Source organism: Ruditapes philippinarum, unplaced genomic scaffold (genome assembly GCF_026571515.1).
Source record: "Ruditapes philippinarum isolate M1 unplaced genomic scaffold, ASM2657151v2 ctg547_1_1_1_1, whole genome shotgun sequence".
NCBI classification, from domain to species: Eukaryota; Metazoa; Mollusca; class Bivalvia; order Venerida; family Veneridae; genus Ruditapes; species Ruditapes philippinarum.
In genome coordinates this window covers 476,919-493,932 of record NW_026855428.1, presented here as the reverse complement: position 1 = coordinate 493,932, position 17,014 = coordinate 476,919, and the positions used below count along the sequence as shown (strand labels likewise).

At 32.8% G+C, this 17,014-nt stretch overlaps 1 protein-coding gene across 1 annotated transcript in view; it reads right to left on the bottom strand.

Moving 5' to 3' along the window:
• LOC132743298 (DNA-binding protein RFX6-like) overlaps positions 1-16,177 on the bottom strand; it is a gene marked incomplete at its 3' end in the record, with an annotated part of 61,054 nt that extends 44,877 nt beyond the window's left edge. The window contains 1 exon segment of the mRNA XM_060731837.1: positions 14,825-16,177. Within this exon segment, the coding sequence (XP_060587820.1) occupies positions 14,825-15,098 (274 nt within the window).
• Positions 16,178-17,014: the final 837 nt, after the last annotated feature.

The following is a 17,014-nucleotide window of genomic DNA, read 5'->3' as shown; positions in this document are numbered from 1 at the left end:
GAAGGCAAAGAATGGTTCCCCCAAGGGCTATTCCATGGGAAGTTTTCAATTCCGGCTGTGATTACTATATTACAAAACTTATTTTCATTGGTATCCGATTGCTATCCGAGCACAATAAACAGAAGTTTCTTCATATCTACGACTTCTGGCTGTTTCCAACTTTAAAAAAACATTTTTCGTGGTACGAAATTTGAGTCAAGAGAGGAACTGAGGTAAGCCGTGGACAGACAGCTGAGGGAGATGTCACGTGACGGGCTACAGCACGTGTTCGAGCCATGGGTCGAGAGATGGGACAAGAGCAAATCGTGCATGGGACACTTTGAGAGGGAGTAATCATTTTAGGTACTTGAATTAAATAATTTCCCCGCTATTGAATTAGTTTACGAATTTATTGATGCACCCTCGTACTTATAGTACGGAACAGTCCATCTTAATACTATAAAGGTAAATGAAATGTTGCGCATCTTAATGGTTGTAGGTTTGACTGATTATTGTAAAAGAAAGTAATACATGTCTCAATAGCTCAATGCAAAGATCCTTGACCTTTCTAATTATATCAGATTAGTGGACACAATAACAATTTCACCAACAAAAGACTGAATAGTATCTGTCTGCTTAAGTTCATGTAGATAATTCTAAGATTTAAATAGACCCCTTTAATTCATACGTTTTTCATATTTTAGATAACTCTTTTGAACTTAGACTTGGATTATAACAATTTCAGAAAATGGTTTGTTTACAGGAAAATTAATGTTTATTTTTTATTGTAAGAGCTCAAAAAAAACTATATTCCTATATGTTAAAATAGAGAATAGCTCAAATATTAACTATAAATTATAAATAAGTTTCTGAAAATGTCAAATGGTTTGTTGAATACAATAATGTTATGTCTTTGTGAACTTATATGAATTTATATACTATTGTATGTCTTTGTGAATTTCAAGATATGTTATAATATTTGTATGTGAAATCAAAAAATAAGGTTACAAATTAAAAAAAAAAAGACTGTTTGTGGTTATATCTATTGTTATTCAAATGAAAGGTTATAGTAGGGATCTATTAATCGGTAGAGCACAAAGTTAAAAAGGAACCTACTCAAAAAAAAAGTTTTTTTGTAGTTTTTTTTATATTTTCCTCCTTCATATACGAAACAACAAAATGATAATGTTCTTTCATTTAATTGATTTATTTATTTATGTTACTTTTTAATCGGTGTATCTTCATCTCATTTATTCCACTATCTCATATTTCCATTTCCTATTATAAATGTATGAATATTTTAACACATTTTAAGAGAGACAAAAATACCTTTAAGTTCATATGCGTAATCATATATTTGTATCATAGTTCGGAGACCTTTCTGTTGAAAATGTGTCAGGGTTAAATCATATATATATACATGCACAGTGCGTTAACTGGAGCGCGGGTATTAGTTACCCGCACTCCAGAGCATGCCCATTGATTGGCTCATTTTTGCTGGGGTTTACATATTGTGACGGCAGAGAAAGGGAAAGCGACAGAAATGTCATATTCAGATGTTCGTTCATTGGTTCATTTTTGCCGGGGTTTCATTTTGTGACAACAGGGAACGTGCTTTTATGTTTGACTATGATACAAAAGAGAAAGAACACCAAAACACTCGGCAATCTGATTTATACTCGGGGGCTACGCCCCCTCGTACAAATCAGATAGCCTCGTGTTTCGGTGCTCTTTCTATTACTTATTTTGTCAGACAGTAAAAATTAAAACTTGAACAAAAATGGAACTGTTTCCACCAGGTTTCGAGCCCACTAGCTTAATTCACTTTCATATTAATAAGCGGTCTTACTTACTGTGCTATTGTGTAAAACGAAGATAATATCTCTTAGTGTTTGAAATTATGTTTTGTCCAATAGGATTGCAGTATTTCAAATGAATCGTAACACATTTACAATAGTAAATAAGCAAACTGTTAATCTGTGTAGTAAATTGACTTTTATAAAAATAATTTAAAACACTAAGACGGTTAAAATTGATTAGTATGTATTTACAAAATTAAATTGATCGGAAACAGAAATCATGATCACAAAATAGACAAATATTTTCTCTTTTTTTTCTTTTTTTTTTATTGACGATGCTTTCATTTTTCATTCATTACTATACATGTATATAAATCGGTGAGAAGAGATGAATTAGACGTTTTAAAGTTCATGCAATTACATGACAAATATTTCGTTAAAGCATTAGTTCTCTATATCGTTAAGCAGTATTTTAACATATGTCTGTACATATTTTCGGCAAATTCAAATTACAATTTGTAATTATAAAGACGTTATGGCAATCACTTGCTGAATATACAGGTAGTTTGATATGTTTTACTTTCCAGATTTTAACATTTCATGGCAATTCCAAGTTTAAGATATGATAATTGTGAGTGTCGCATGGTAATTTTAAAATTTACTTTAACAATAACTATTATTCCATTTGCGCAGTAATTGTTTAACATAAAGTTTTGTTATACAATACTTGGATATTTGTTAATATAGGGTGACTATAAATGGGTGTATTGGGCCGGTACCTTAATTCACATGTATCATATCATTGATTTTACTCATGTCTCTATAATATATAAATTTCTTATCTTATCTCATCTTACATATATCATATATTTTCATTTTGACTTTCACGTTTTAATGTTTAATAGTAACCTTTTGCTACGATTAAATTATACTCGTTGTTAATAATTTTGTGTAAGAAAATACTTAAACAAATATCGTGCACCGTTTCTTCATTAAAAGATACGACAATAATACGTGATTTTTTTCGTTTTATTTTGCTGCAGACTATTCGTTTAATTCTTAAATCCATAATGTATTTATTTTATTACGTTTGTTTGATAATGATTGATAATTTGATGGGTGGTGGATTTAGGTGCATAATAAATGATAAAGGTAAAATGTTTAGATGATGTGTCATACAGAAACGTGTCATGTTAAGATTAAATCTGATCTATACCACGCCGGGTGGTCATCGAGCAAGATAACGCTGTCCGCATAATTTTAACGATTTTCACGTGTATATTTAAAATATGTTTGATTTACTGAAAAGAAAATTTAGTTTATGTATAATAAAAATATCATGTGTAAAATCACTTGTAGATATGACAGGAGTTAATTTGTTATCCCCGTATTCTTATTTCATAAAAGAAAATAGTAGCAAAAAGTATGTGCCAGGATAATTATACAATATAAAATGTCACAATGGCTGGCAGTAAATATTTTAGTATTTTATGACACCTCCGGTACATCGCCCCCTCCCATCAAAGGGTTAAAGGGTTATTAACTGGCAAATGATCATACAATGGTTATTTTTAGTTTGTATTCATAATAAGTTGGTAATACCCGTTTCATATAATGTAAAAGAGTGGGAATTTTTTTAGATTGGTCACATACAGCTATCATTTGTTGATTTACGGAAATTCAGATCAGATTGGTCACATACAGCTATCATTTGTTGATTTACGGAAATTCAGATCAATTTTTAGAAACATGGGTAACTTACTCAACAAATGCAAAATTATTCCAAAACCAAACAATAACTGGCAAGTTAAGTGCAAAATACAGCAAAAATCGAGTTTAAATTGGATTTTAACGGAGTTTCTACATACTTTGCCAGGTTATAGATAATATAATTTATGTAAATAACATGAACTTTAACCTTAAATGACTTCATTTGATAAAAAAAGTTTTCTTAAACATATTTCAAATATTTAAAATTTTGAAAAAAGAAAGGAAGAAAGAAAGAAAGAAAACAACACCATAAACACTCGAGCTGCTCACGCAGTTTATGTTGATGGGTTTTCTGTTTTGTTTTGTTTTCAAAGTTTGAATATGATATGTTTAAGATTTTTTTTTATCAAATTAAATACAATGTATCATGATAAGCACTGCTCGCGGTTGGATAAGCTTACAAAATGTTTAACTGGTAAATGTATAAAAAATATTACCGCTTCACTACTATATAACCAAATATGACTGAATTTATTACTATCATCCTCGTATAGTCTGATTTTATTGACCTGTCAATTAACTATATAGCACTCATTCCTTTAATATGGGTATATAACTAACGTTTGGAAAAGTAAGGGGGCCTCCGTGGCCGAGTGGTTAAGGTCGTTGACTTGAGATCACAGGTCCCTCACCGCTGTAGGTTCGATCCTCACTCGGGTCGAAATCTTTCATGTGAGGAAGCCATCCAGCTGGCTTACGGAAGGTCGGTGGTTCTACCCAGGTGCCCGCTCGTGCCTGAAATAATGCCCGAAGGGGCACTTGGGGTCTTCCTCCACCAATAAAGCTGGAAAAAATCGACGAAAAAATCTCGGCGGGACGCTCTAGGATGGCCCGACTTGAGTGTACGGTCGCCCATATGGGCTTTCCGGCGGCGACCTTAAATAAACGCATTGAAAAACAAAAAAAAAACAAAAAAAAAGTAACACAAGCTTAATGTATAGGTTATCGTCTTATCCGCAATAGCACAGTTGGTTGTCCTTGTTATAATAATATTCGTAAGACATATATAAAAATATTTTTATGTTAGACCATCGATGTTCAAATTTACTCAGTTATTGGAAACTTCAAACAAGCTTTTATTGATGTATTTAGCAAGATACATTAAAGAATACTCTCTTAAATATTTGATTTTTTAAACATCCTCTTGGAAATTTTTTATTGTTTTTACAATTCTTATATATCATAACAACATGTTTGTTATTGATCTTAAATAATAAAGGTATTTTCTCTTATTTGATACATTATCATATGATATTTTTGTGTTAGCATGTATAACTTTTAATGATACTGTTCTCTATCTAGAAAGAAACTGCTCAATAAGTATTTAGTATTGCTGCTTGTTAACATCTACCCTTCTCCTTATCGGGAGGGAGTTTTACTTTCAGTGGGATGGTTAGACTCACTGGGTAAAATATGGTATACAATATCCTGTGAGGTTGCCAGAAGAATTTCTATTACTGCTATGATTGAGAAAATATTTACTTATTACTCATAACATTATTTTTGTAAACAATGTACATTCTATTATATATTCTAAGTATCATATTGTACTTTGTGTTACCATGATCACGTGACGTGATAATTGTTTTATTTATCTATTTGCATGACGATGTACTATGTACAAGTCTAAATAAAACGTATGTTCTGTTCTGTTCTGTTAAGTGATAAGCTAATATAAGAGAGGTCTGTGGTTCGATCCCTTCTTTGCCATTGTTTTAGACAGATTCTTTATTTTTGAAGTTTATTTTAATGAAAATGGCCAAGTGCTTGCAAATTGTCTACACGGATATAAACAACTTAGAAACACTGATTTGTCTCGTTTTGTATCGTATTTTACGGCACTGAAATGACCTTTATTGATTTTAATCCGAATGTATATGTTAAATATTAATTCTAAAACTATGTTGTCTAAAAAGAATAGAGTCTTCACCAAAATAAGTGCAAAACATATTAAAAACAAATAGAACAACATGGAATCAAGTTACAGGAGATATTTTAATATAAGATTTAAGATTTCTACTCAATTCTGAATGCAATTTATATATTGTAATTTTGTCTGTAAATATTGTTTAAACCAAAATCAATTATAGCTCAATAATGTTGAAAATAGTAAGTAAGAAGGAAAAAAAATGTACATATGCGGTTTCGATCTTACAACATGTAGGCCATTTTAAAATTATAAACCCGTAGTTTACCCTATTTCGCTATAATGGTCAGGTTTTAAATTTAATCACATCTTACTGCGTACATCTCACGAAATTTACCGAACATTTCTGGAATATTAATAGATTGTGCATTGACCGTATAATCAGTATGCAATTGACAGGTTAATGGAGTATATGCGTTGTTTTCACTTTTAGGGGAATGGTGACAGGGCATAAGGCGAGGAAAAAAGGGAAACTTAAGAATCGGATAAAACAACGGTCCATTTTATGTTAAATTGTGGTAAAATACCATATAGACAGGACTGATTTTAAGAAAATATGAATGCTAGAGGCATTTTATAGTACAAGTAATATCTTGAGAGTTTTAACCTAATATGGGTATGCTGAAGACGATGAGGGTGGATACCAAGATAATAAAATTGACCTTGACCTTCAAAAGGTCAATTCAAAATGGCCGCTTAAAAATACTAAAATAGGTCATTAAAACTATGAAACAATATGATGCAATTAATTATTCTTGTCAAAATCAAATGATTATTCAATATGATCAGATTTTAATGAGATTAGCCACCAAATATAACGATAATAAGCCCAATGGCTCAATAAACAGTAATATACAGTACTGTTTTACTAGCGCGTTAAGGTATAAGACTAAGATTGAAAAAAATCACTTATTATGTTTTGTTTACTTTTCTTATATTTTTAAACAATAAACTTAGTTTCAAATCCTTCTTTATAAAATTTACCAAAGAATGAATATTTCAAAATAACAAATTAATATTTGTAACTACGAAATAATATTTCGTAATAACGAACTAATATTTCGTTATTACGAAATTATATTTCGTAAAAGGAATCAATATTTCGTAATTAAGATTTTATGTTTCGTTAAAACGAAATAATATTTCAATTGGGAATTATTATCTCGTAAAAACGATTTAAATTCCGGGAGAAGTGTGGAAAATGTCACTCAGGTGTTCCGTAATTTTCAACATTATTTGTAGTTATGATTTTTTTTAAGTTGTTCATTTTGTTTTCATTTATTTTGCACTTATAAAAGTATTTATGGTTTAGAACTAATATCTAATTTAATTATTTTGAAATAAACTATATAAAATATACTGCAACCCACCCAACCCCTACTCCCCCCCCCCCCAAAAAAAAAAAAAACAACAAAAAACAAACAAACAAAAAAACCAACAGTAGGTCTTAAAAAAGGGAAACAGTAGGAATCGAACCATAGACCTCTCACACATCAGTCAATCACTTAACAGGCAATGCTACTGCGGTAGTAACGATAACGTTTACATTTTTAGCAGATATGACTTTCACTTACATTAGTTTTATAGTTTACTATACTCGTGAACTTTAAGAACAGTATTCTCACTCGTGGCTACGCCACTCGTGGGAATACTGTTTTTAAAGCCCACTCGATGAAATAAAATTTCATCTTACACACAAACAAACAAATATCCTCTATTAATTCGCGTAAACTTTACTAACGAAATCGAAGTGGAATCTAATATTTCAATGAGTGCTGTAATGTATTCATAATTTACAGGTCAATAAAATAAGATTATACAAAATAAGCAATTAGCCTGTGTATACAAACAAATAAAAAAAATGTTGTTCCAACATGCAAAAGCGGGATTAAGTATGCGCAAAATCACCACAAAAATCTTTTTAAAGGCGACATGTGACACATTATAAAATTTATATATAAAATAAAAGATACCACCTTTGTTAAGGCTTTTCTCTAGAAACTATTAACTAAAGACATAATAATAACATAACTGCACGTATTTAAAAAAAAATGAATTAAGGCAGTACAAAATTTTAAGAATATGTTTATCCTACTTAAAACATTATCAGGATCAAAAACTCCTGTTGTAACCCAAATATCTATGACATTATGGCTCTATCTCAATCTGTGAAAGTTGTTTTCTACCTCAGGTTTATCTATAAAAATGTGTTAATTGAGTGTTGAGCAAATTAGGTAAAAATAGCCAACTTAAAAATTTTTTACAAATCCTACTTTTTAAATGGTTACAACAACATTTCTGTCCATTCATTTATAAAATGTGTAACTTGCTGAAATATTGAAATTAATAAAGAGCCGTTTTTCAGCACATTGTGAACATTACACATGTATGCTGCATTTAAGTTTTTTGTGTGTGGTTTTGTTTGTATTTGTTGTTTTCTGCTGAAAATAATGTCTGCATAATTCATTTTTTAGATTCAATTATAACTGCATTAAGGTATACGATGGATAAAAAGTCATCTTAAACTTAGAAGTGTATACTTCATCACATTCTTAACAAAATATACAGAAAACACCAAATGTTTACAATCTTGTTTAAAAATAAGTGACTATTTAATTTGAAATTTAAAGTTAAAGTTAAAAACAACAACAACAATAACAACACCATATTTTCATCGAGTCATACATTGTCTGAAACCGGATGATTGCTATGTGTGCTTGCTTTACCATGGCAGCTCTCGAAAATTTTGGAATTCAGTCACGGTTTTGAGAAAATTCTACAAAAAGATTATCACATCATTAATTTTGATATACATTAGAATTCCGGGTACCCTCCAATAAATCCAGGATATCTTAAAGTAACAGCAAAGTTATCTATAAAAATATTACTTGTAATAAATCGAGTAATATTTACTTTGACCATATATAAAAGTCACGTGGGTTGGCTACATAGTAGAGGTGTTAAAATATAATTGTAATACACCTTTTGTTAGCCATTGAAATAGTATTTTATGTATAAAGGACTTTCAAAAATGGTTATTATTCAGAGCGGGCGCTATGGTGCAGTGGTAACACTGTCTGCCTACACATCAAGGGGTCGTGAGTTCGATCCCCCGCTACTCCACTGAACGAATAAATGACTACAAGACTGACAAAACCAGGACATTGACACAGAATGACGGCAACCATAGTATACAAGAGAAGACCTTAACGGAACAGGAAACAAGTACCAAAAGTACAAGACCGAAGACGACGACCGATAACAGAAGGAAGCACGGAGACAAGAACTGACAACAAGCGAACAGAGGACGAGGACGAATAACAGAAGAACAGAGACGAGGACTGAAAACAGAAGAAGAGACACATGGACCGTGAACACAATAACTGACAACAAGCGAACAGAGACGTCGACCAATAATAGAAGAAGAGAGACAGGGACCGATAACAGAAAAACTGACAACAAGCGAACGGAGACGAGGATCGATAACAGAAGAACAGAGACGAGGACTGAAAACAGAAGAAGAGAGACAGGGACCGTGAACACAATAACTGACAACAAGCGAACAGAGACGTCGACCAATAATAGAAGAAGAGCGAAAGGGACCGATAACAGAAAAACTGACAACAAGCGAACGGAGACGAGGGCCGATAACAGAAGGTCAGAGACGAGGACTGAAAACAGAAGAAGAGACACATGGACCGTGAACACAATAACTGACAACAAGCGAACAGAGACGTCGACCAATAATAGAAGAAGAGAGACAGGGACCGATAACAGAAAAACTGACAACAAGCGAACGGAGACGAGGGCCGATAACAGAAGGACAGAGACGAGGACTGAAAACAGAAGAAGAGAGACAGGACCGTGAACACAAGAACTGACAACAAGCGAACAGAGACGTCGACCAATAACAGAAGAACAGAGACAGGGACCGATAACAGAAAAACTGACAACAAGCGAACGGAGACGAGGACCGATAACAGAAGGACAGAGACGAGGACTGAAAACAGAAGAAGAGAGACACGGACCGTGAACACAAGAACTGACAACAATCGACCAATAACAGAAGAACAGAGACAGGGACCGATAAAAACAGCAGAACTGACAACAAAAAGGGGGAAAAGTCGGACCCATGACAGAAGAAAAAGGGGCCCAAATAGAAAAACAAAAACGGAGAGGGATTGATAAAAGAAAAAAAAGAGCGGGACCAATAACAAAGAATTACAACAAAAAAACGGAACCAGGGCGATTACAGAAAATAGAGTTTGGGAAAAGATGAAGTGAACGGAAAGAACGAAAAGAGAAAACCCTAAAAGAAGAAAAAGCGGCGACCGAAAAAAGAGATGAACCGAAAACAAAATTGACAACAAAAGTATAGAAACCAGGCCGATACAGAAAAACAAAAAACGACGACCGTAACAAAAAAAGAGCATCAAAAAACCCAAATACTAGAGAAAGGGGCCTTCCTTTAAAATGCGTGGGTTGGGCCAACCCCGGGGAAAATCGTCAAAGGAAATGTGGTTGGGCCATGGTTGGCCCAACACTAATTAACATGTACTATAAATGCAGTTGTTGGCCCAACGTCGAACCAACCATAAGTTAACACCAGCGACATTTCTGCATTGGCCCAATAACGATAAATATGTACTTTAAAACAGATGTTGGGCCAACGTTTGACCAACGATACATTTTCGTCAAATATATTACTGCACCTGACCCAAAATTTATTTTTTTAAACACATATATGCATGTAGATATTTTACTGTATATAAACAGTACACTACAATGAGTATATAAAGACTAAAGTTTATAAAGTTTTTTTTGAAGCCATGTTTCAATATTGTCACATTCAAGAAATACTCATATAAATTAAATCAGAAATGTACGTAAGAAATAATTACTTTGTGAGTCTAGAAATGACCAAAGCCCAGGCTATGCAGTAGTAGGGGATGTATCTATATAGATCTATAGAAATCTTGAAGATCTGATGTATAATCTAAAAAGCAATTATACATGTTCTGAAATAGATTTAACCATCCTAAATGTTTACAATAAACCTCCGGAATCTTCCACTCTAAACTCTAATTAACCCTCTGGTTATGCAATCAATGAATGGAAATAGGATCATTTTGGCACTACCCATCCGTTCCCCTCCCTTGATTTCGAGCTGCGTGACGTGTTTACAGATATATTAAATAAATTTGAATTAGACTGCAATTTCTCAACACTGAAAAATGTAAGTAGATCTAGAGTTATTTTTACTTTAATCTTTAAAATAAACCCTTCTAATATATTAATGTATTTAAACCTGCACGGAATAAGTGTTTTAAAACCTGTTATACTATCCACGTGACCAGGTCATGTGATTAATACGAAATGGCGATTGGTAATGGAAAATACTTTGATGTTTTCAGGAATGAATTTGATTTTTGTAATGAAATTAAAACCATTTAATATATCTGAGTGTTAATCAGCTTAAAATATGATATGTGCATAATTTTACATCTAAATTTATTGTGATAACTGCAAAAAAATCTTTGATAAGTTGCAAGTTAGTACAAACTGACAAACTAACAATTAAGCACTGTTAAGCTCATACAATCTGCTCTGAGTAATAAATAGGTAATTTATATTAATATGTTTGGTAGTGGTATACGAAATTTTGTGTGTAAATTTAATTTAAAGTGTAACTTCGCATAAAACACAAAATTACTTTACCCGACTGCAAAATTGTTTTTATTTCATTTCAATACAGCAAATTTATGTCTAATTGGAGGCTGGTATGTCCCAGTTGGAGAGATAGTGTGGAGAGCAATGTTCGCCGTGTTATGTCTCACACTTTGTCTCAGGAAGTTGCCCTAGAATACAACTGGGTTGGAAAAGGCTCGAAAAACTTAGACTTAAAACAGTCATATTAGGTTTGTATTTTTACTTTTTCAAAGTTGATTTCACCGTTGGTGGTGTAAGATATGCCTCTTGTGTTGTAAATGATCATCATTTTGACAGAATTATTCCTCTTTTTAACTTGAAAATTTTAGGTTAAAATGTTTAATTATGTCAAATATCTCTATAACTATTAAATCTATTGACTTGTAATTTAAAATATTTCCTTACTATCAAAGTCTTATCCCTTAGCTCTGTTTGCAGTTTTTCAGTTTTATTTGTCTTTAAACTAGTAAATTCTAATTAGTAGTGTATGTTAAATAAAATCAGTAAACTGTATAAATTTCAGATGCTGTAAGAGGAAGTAGACAGGGGTCTACTCATAATGAAATCGAGAAGACAATGAAGGAGTGGCTAAGATATGCCAAGGATAGGGGAGGCGGGCGGAGGAAGAGACTGGCTAAAAAGTTGCAACAACAAAGAGAAGAAAATGAAAATGATATATGAACAACATTTAGAAATAAATTGTAGTTATTAGAATATTTTATGTTCTTTTATTTTACGGTCTCTCTGAATTCTAGGAGACATCTGCTGTTCTGGTATTGTCATCTGAAGGGCCAGCGTTAGTAGTAAGAAACAAGTAATTGGGCCAATGGAGGGCAACAATAAGAGTAGGAAACAAAGTGATAGGCCAACTGAGAGCCAACTTAGATAGTAGAAAATAAGGCATTGGGCCAACGAAGGGCCAATGTTTATTATAGGAAACCAGTCAGTGGGCCAACGTGGGGCCAACAATAAGAAGGGAAATTAGTTGTTGGGGCAACAGAGGGCCAACGATAGGAAGGAAAACCAGTCATTGGGCCAATGGAGGGCCAATGATAAGAGTAGGAAAGCAGTCGTTGGGCCAACCATATACCAATCGTTGGCCCAACGTTGCCCCAATTAGCAAATTGACATTGGGCCAACGTTGGCATTATGTGTTGGGCCAACAAAGCAAATGTAATTGGCCCAACGTTGGGCCAACTACTGTCTGCTATCTGGGTTTAATTAATGTATATTTTGCATGCACATGTTTAACCTCCTCACACATACGCAGTAGGAATCTGAGTAGTCAAGTTATATGCTTGCATAGAGTGCCAGATAAAATACATGAAAGCCCTATATCAAGCAGATAGGGCAGGGAAGAGTGAAATGTTCGCGGCGTAAACCCTAAATACAGGTCTCTTATGTTTAAATGCCTTAAATTTTTCAGTACTATCTTTAATATTACTTCTATATTAGTATTATATTGGCCTATAGAAAAATGTCCACCAACTTGGATTATTCGGCCATCCATTTGATATATCATCCATTTCATGTTAAAGAAATTTGGCGCCCATTTTAGTGGTCATTTCAAATGGCCATTTCAATGGTCAAGATCAAGTTTTTCAATTTGGTATCCACTTTTACCGGATTCAGCATACCTTAATATTACGTTAATCTATTGCACAGAATGATTGTTTTTACAAAGTGTACCAGTATCCGGATGTTGAAAGCTATCCGATTTTCTGTAATTACTGCTGTCAAATAACCATCTAACTTTTTATGAAAACTTAATAAACTAGTCTAGTCAATTAAGAAATCTTCTATTTGTTTATATAGAAAAGTAACTATATTCGAATTTATTTCCACATAAAGCAAAAGTTATGGTTTCCCTCAATTGTTTCGCTAGAATTTTGTACTACAAAATGCCTCTAGCATCTTATAGGGAGCCAAATTCTCAAAGTCAGTCCTGTCTAATAATTGATTCAAACTACACTGTCCTTCTCTGTCACACTATTGTGATAAATGGATCTCAAAATGAATAAATGAATGAATAAATAAATAAATAAATAGATAAATAAATAAATAAATAAATAAATAAATCTATGTAAATGACAGACAGATAGACAGATAACTTTATTTCCACTCAAGGTATAATAGATACAACATGAGGATATGCAAAGCAATATATGGTTCCGGTAGAGATCTGCCAAAAAAAGGTAAAACATTATTTTAGCATTCAGTATCATGTAAATAAAAAATAAATAAACACTTTTGAAGGGATCCCCAAAAGAAAATTGGGACCCAAATTGGCCCTTAATTTTCAGGCATATTTAAGGGATCTGAATGGTTACTTGTTAATGCCTAGTTTTTAAACTGTTCTTTTTCTTCACTGTACAATATATTCTTATATTGAAAGGTATTGTATTAGTGATTCATGCATTTAAGGAGAAGTGCCTCGAAAAATTTCTAGTTAGAAAACAATACAATATGTATATTGTACATGTATAATAAATTTTATTGCAACAGTTTTATTGCAAACAAAACATGATAAAAGATTCACTTAAACTATGCATGTTTTAAACAAATATTTTGCTGTATAAATGTGCTCGAGATAAAAACAAAAACAGCAAAATCTCATAATTAACAGTTCAGTTATTTTCTGACCATTATCAGTATGAACAGTGAAATACCAAGATTACTTACACTGGAAATTAACTAATATATTTTTGTATTATGTATATCTCCAATTACTAGCGACTTTGTACTTTAGCTGTTGTAAATAATTATATTTTGTTAATGTGTTTTACTTTTTTGCCATATTTTGTAAGTTCAATGAAATACGAATATTTTGTCTAACTTTCATTGCCGGTATCATATATACCCAGCTTTCTCACCGAAAGCCACTTACAGTGTACATATTTAAGCTTAAAGTATTTTTTTACGAAGTAAATTAAGGAAAATTCAATCAAAGGGTATTTAGAATGTCGACATCAATAAATTTGCTTAGCGGAATGTTGAATTGTAAATTATATCAATCAATCAATCGTTATTTAGCAATCGGCATAAGTATGCCTTGGATACCTGTGATATAAAAATTCAAATGAAGAGAGGTAGCCCGTGCCGCTGCAAAACCGAAAGTATGGTGTTTTTATGAATTTTACATTTATTTTTGACAATATACTGCCATTTGTCCGAAGATGATATGTATATGAACATATTAAATATGTATGATGCATATATAATCAAGCCACAGGTTCATTTCAGCCCGAAAAATATGTCGAGGTGATGGGCGAAGCAAGACATGTCGATTTTTGTAGCTTATTATGAAGTTGCAGTACATGAAATCGGGCACATGACAAATCAGTACATAAATAAAACATCCTAGTGTTCCGTGGTATACATATTTTCTACGTGACATATACCTCCTTTCCTTATTACAATGAAATTTTACTGGATTGGTATCCATCGCTGGTTTGTTTTTAGCAGAGAATGACCTGTGCATGTTCAGAGAGGGTACCGTTTCAGCAGATTTCGCAAAGAGGGTACCGATATGGATATGCACCGTGGTATACCTATTATATCATCTTATTACATTAATGATCTCGGTATTATATTTATTCTAACAAACTCGAGACAAGCAACTTAGAAACGAAACGTTTACCTTCTTGAAGAGTATTCGGATTTCTATCGTCCCCATGATTGACTTGATCGACAGATTCCAGCTGACAACCATGTCGTCCCGTGTTACCAGTCGGATACCGTGTCTCAGGTTCAAACTCGTTGTTTAGTGGTTGGTAAGCACGCACTCTATCTTCTCGAGAAGTCCATGAAGAATTTGTTGCATTTATGCATGGGTGATACGCAGCATTATGGGTTGAAATATCGTAGTATGAATCCGGAATGACAGAAGGTAGATGGAGATTTATTCCCTCCATATATACACTTTTACTCCTAAATTTAATAACAAACTCTTTTTCTAAATAATTTAAAGTCTAAAAACTACCAAAATATTTTTCTATGTACATTCATTAAGACCTGTTGTCAATGTATAGATCCAGTATAGTTCCTTTCTTAAAGATGTCGGCATGCACAAATGTAAACGAATTTTCTATTATGTAAATGTCACCTAGACCATTAAGATTAAAAACAAAGCAAACTTTAGTTTAAATGATTAAACTAATATTTGATTTAGCGCTAAGTGGGAAGTGTTGGCGGCCTTATCGCAAAAATACGCAACGTCGGCGAACAATGTCACACAGAAATGAGGAAACAAGCATTAAACTATCTAAAACAAACAGAAGATAGCGAGAGACACATCCATATTTCATTACAAAATAAATCAATCAACCAATGGAAATTCAAGAGGGCGGAGCTTTACTTTCACGAGACACACACTACCTGTGACGCTTAAATTTAGAAGAACAACATTTAACATTTGTTAAAATCCAAAACAGAATTAAACAGATAGTACTGAAGCAACTTTCAACCCACATTTTCCCATTATCTGTATGATTGATGTTATCATAAATGTTTGGAAATTTTAATTCAGCTGTTTAAGTAAACACTGTATATATTTATTATATTAACATCTATCTCATCATGGCTGTAATACACCATAGGGAACGTGTTACAGTATCGCGTTTTCCGGTTACAGTATAGAATTTTCAAGATTGAGGATGATTTTGTGGGGAAGACAGTTATGATTTTTTGTTCCGGTTCATACTCACCGTAGGGAACGTGTTACAGTATCGCGCTTTCCGGTTACAGTATAGAATTTTCAAGGAGGATTATTTGAAAATTCGAATCGAGAGACCAACGCATTTTTCTGGTATTCCGACATTATTTTTAAAAGTATGCCTACAAAAAGTAAACCTACAAAACGTCAGTCCTTTGTGTTTAGAAACGTTAGTAAAAGTAAACGACCAGTTTAATCTATTTTCCTCTTCGTCAAATGCGTTTGAAAAAATAAACAATGTTACAGTATAGAACGAGGTGAATTGTGCAGGGTTACAGCATAGATCTAGCGATATTTATTCGATTTTGTTGCTTAGACCTCGATATTTTCTATATATACTTGTAAAATGTATGAATGATACATAGACTCAACTTGTCAGCTTATTGATCCGATGTCTATTCGTCCGTCTGTCGTACACATATGAGTCAAATCTCATCCACTCAGTAACTACTTGACCAAAAGTTGATGAAATTTACATGAATTTCTACCAAAGTTGTTCAAATGGTTTCGGTTGCAATCTGGGATACGAAAACCAAAAATGTAGATTTTTAAAAAGGCAATGTTTCTTCTCTCGAACCAAAAAGCATTCAAATCAGATCGTGACCCTGGCGTCATTTTGAATGTTAAGTCTTTGTTGAAGTGAGGATTATTTTGTCATTATTAAATTAAAAGTAGTTTTTTATTATTATTTTTTATTTCAGACAGGATGTAAAAAGTTATCATGTTTCTGTAAAGGAAAATAATATTGAAAGATATTAAGGTCAGACAATTACACTATCTTTTCCATAGAGCCTTGTGAAGGTACATATTAGTGGCAGAGTCGGGATAAGGTCGCCGACTTTAAATAATCTTTCCTTTACTGCTGTGGTTGAAATCCTGTCATGGCGCTGGAATAATTGTTTGTGAGGAATCTATCAAGCTAGTTTACGTGAGGTCGGTGGTTTTAGTCAGGTGCCCGCTCATATCTGAAATGTTTCACAAAGGGTATCTGGTGTCTTTCTTTACAGCAGAGCAGGAATGTTTTCACATGACCTCAATGTCAGTGAAACTTAAAATCCAAGAAAACCAAAAGTAACAAACTCTAAGATACAAAATACATTATTATAGATGTAAATT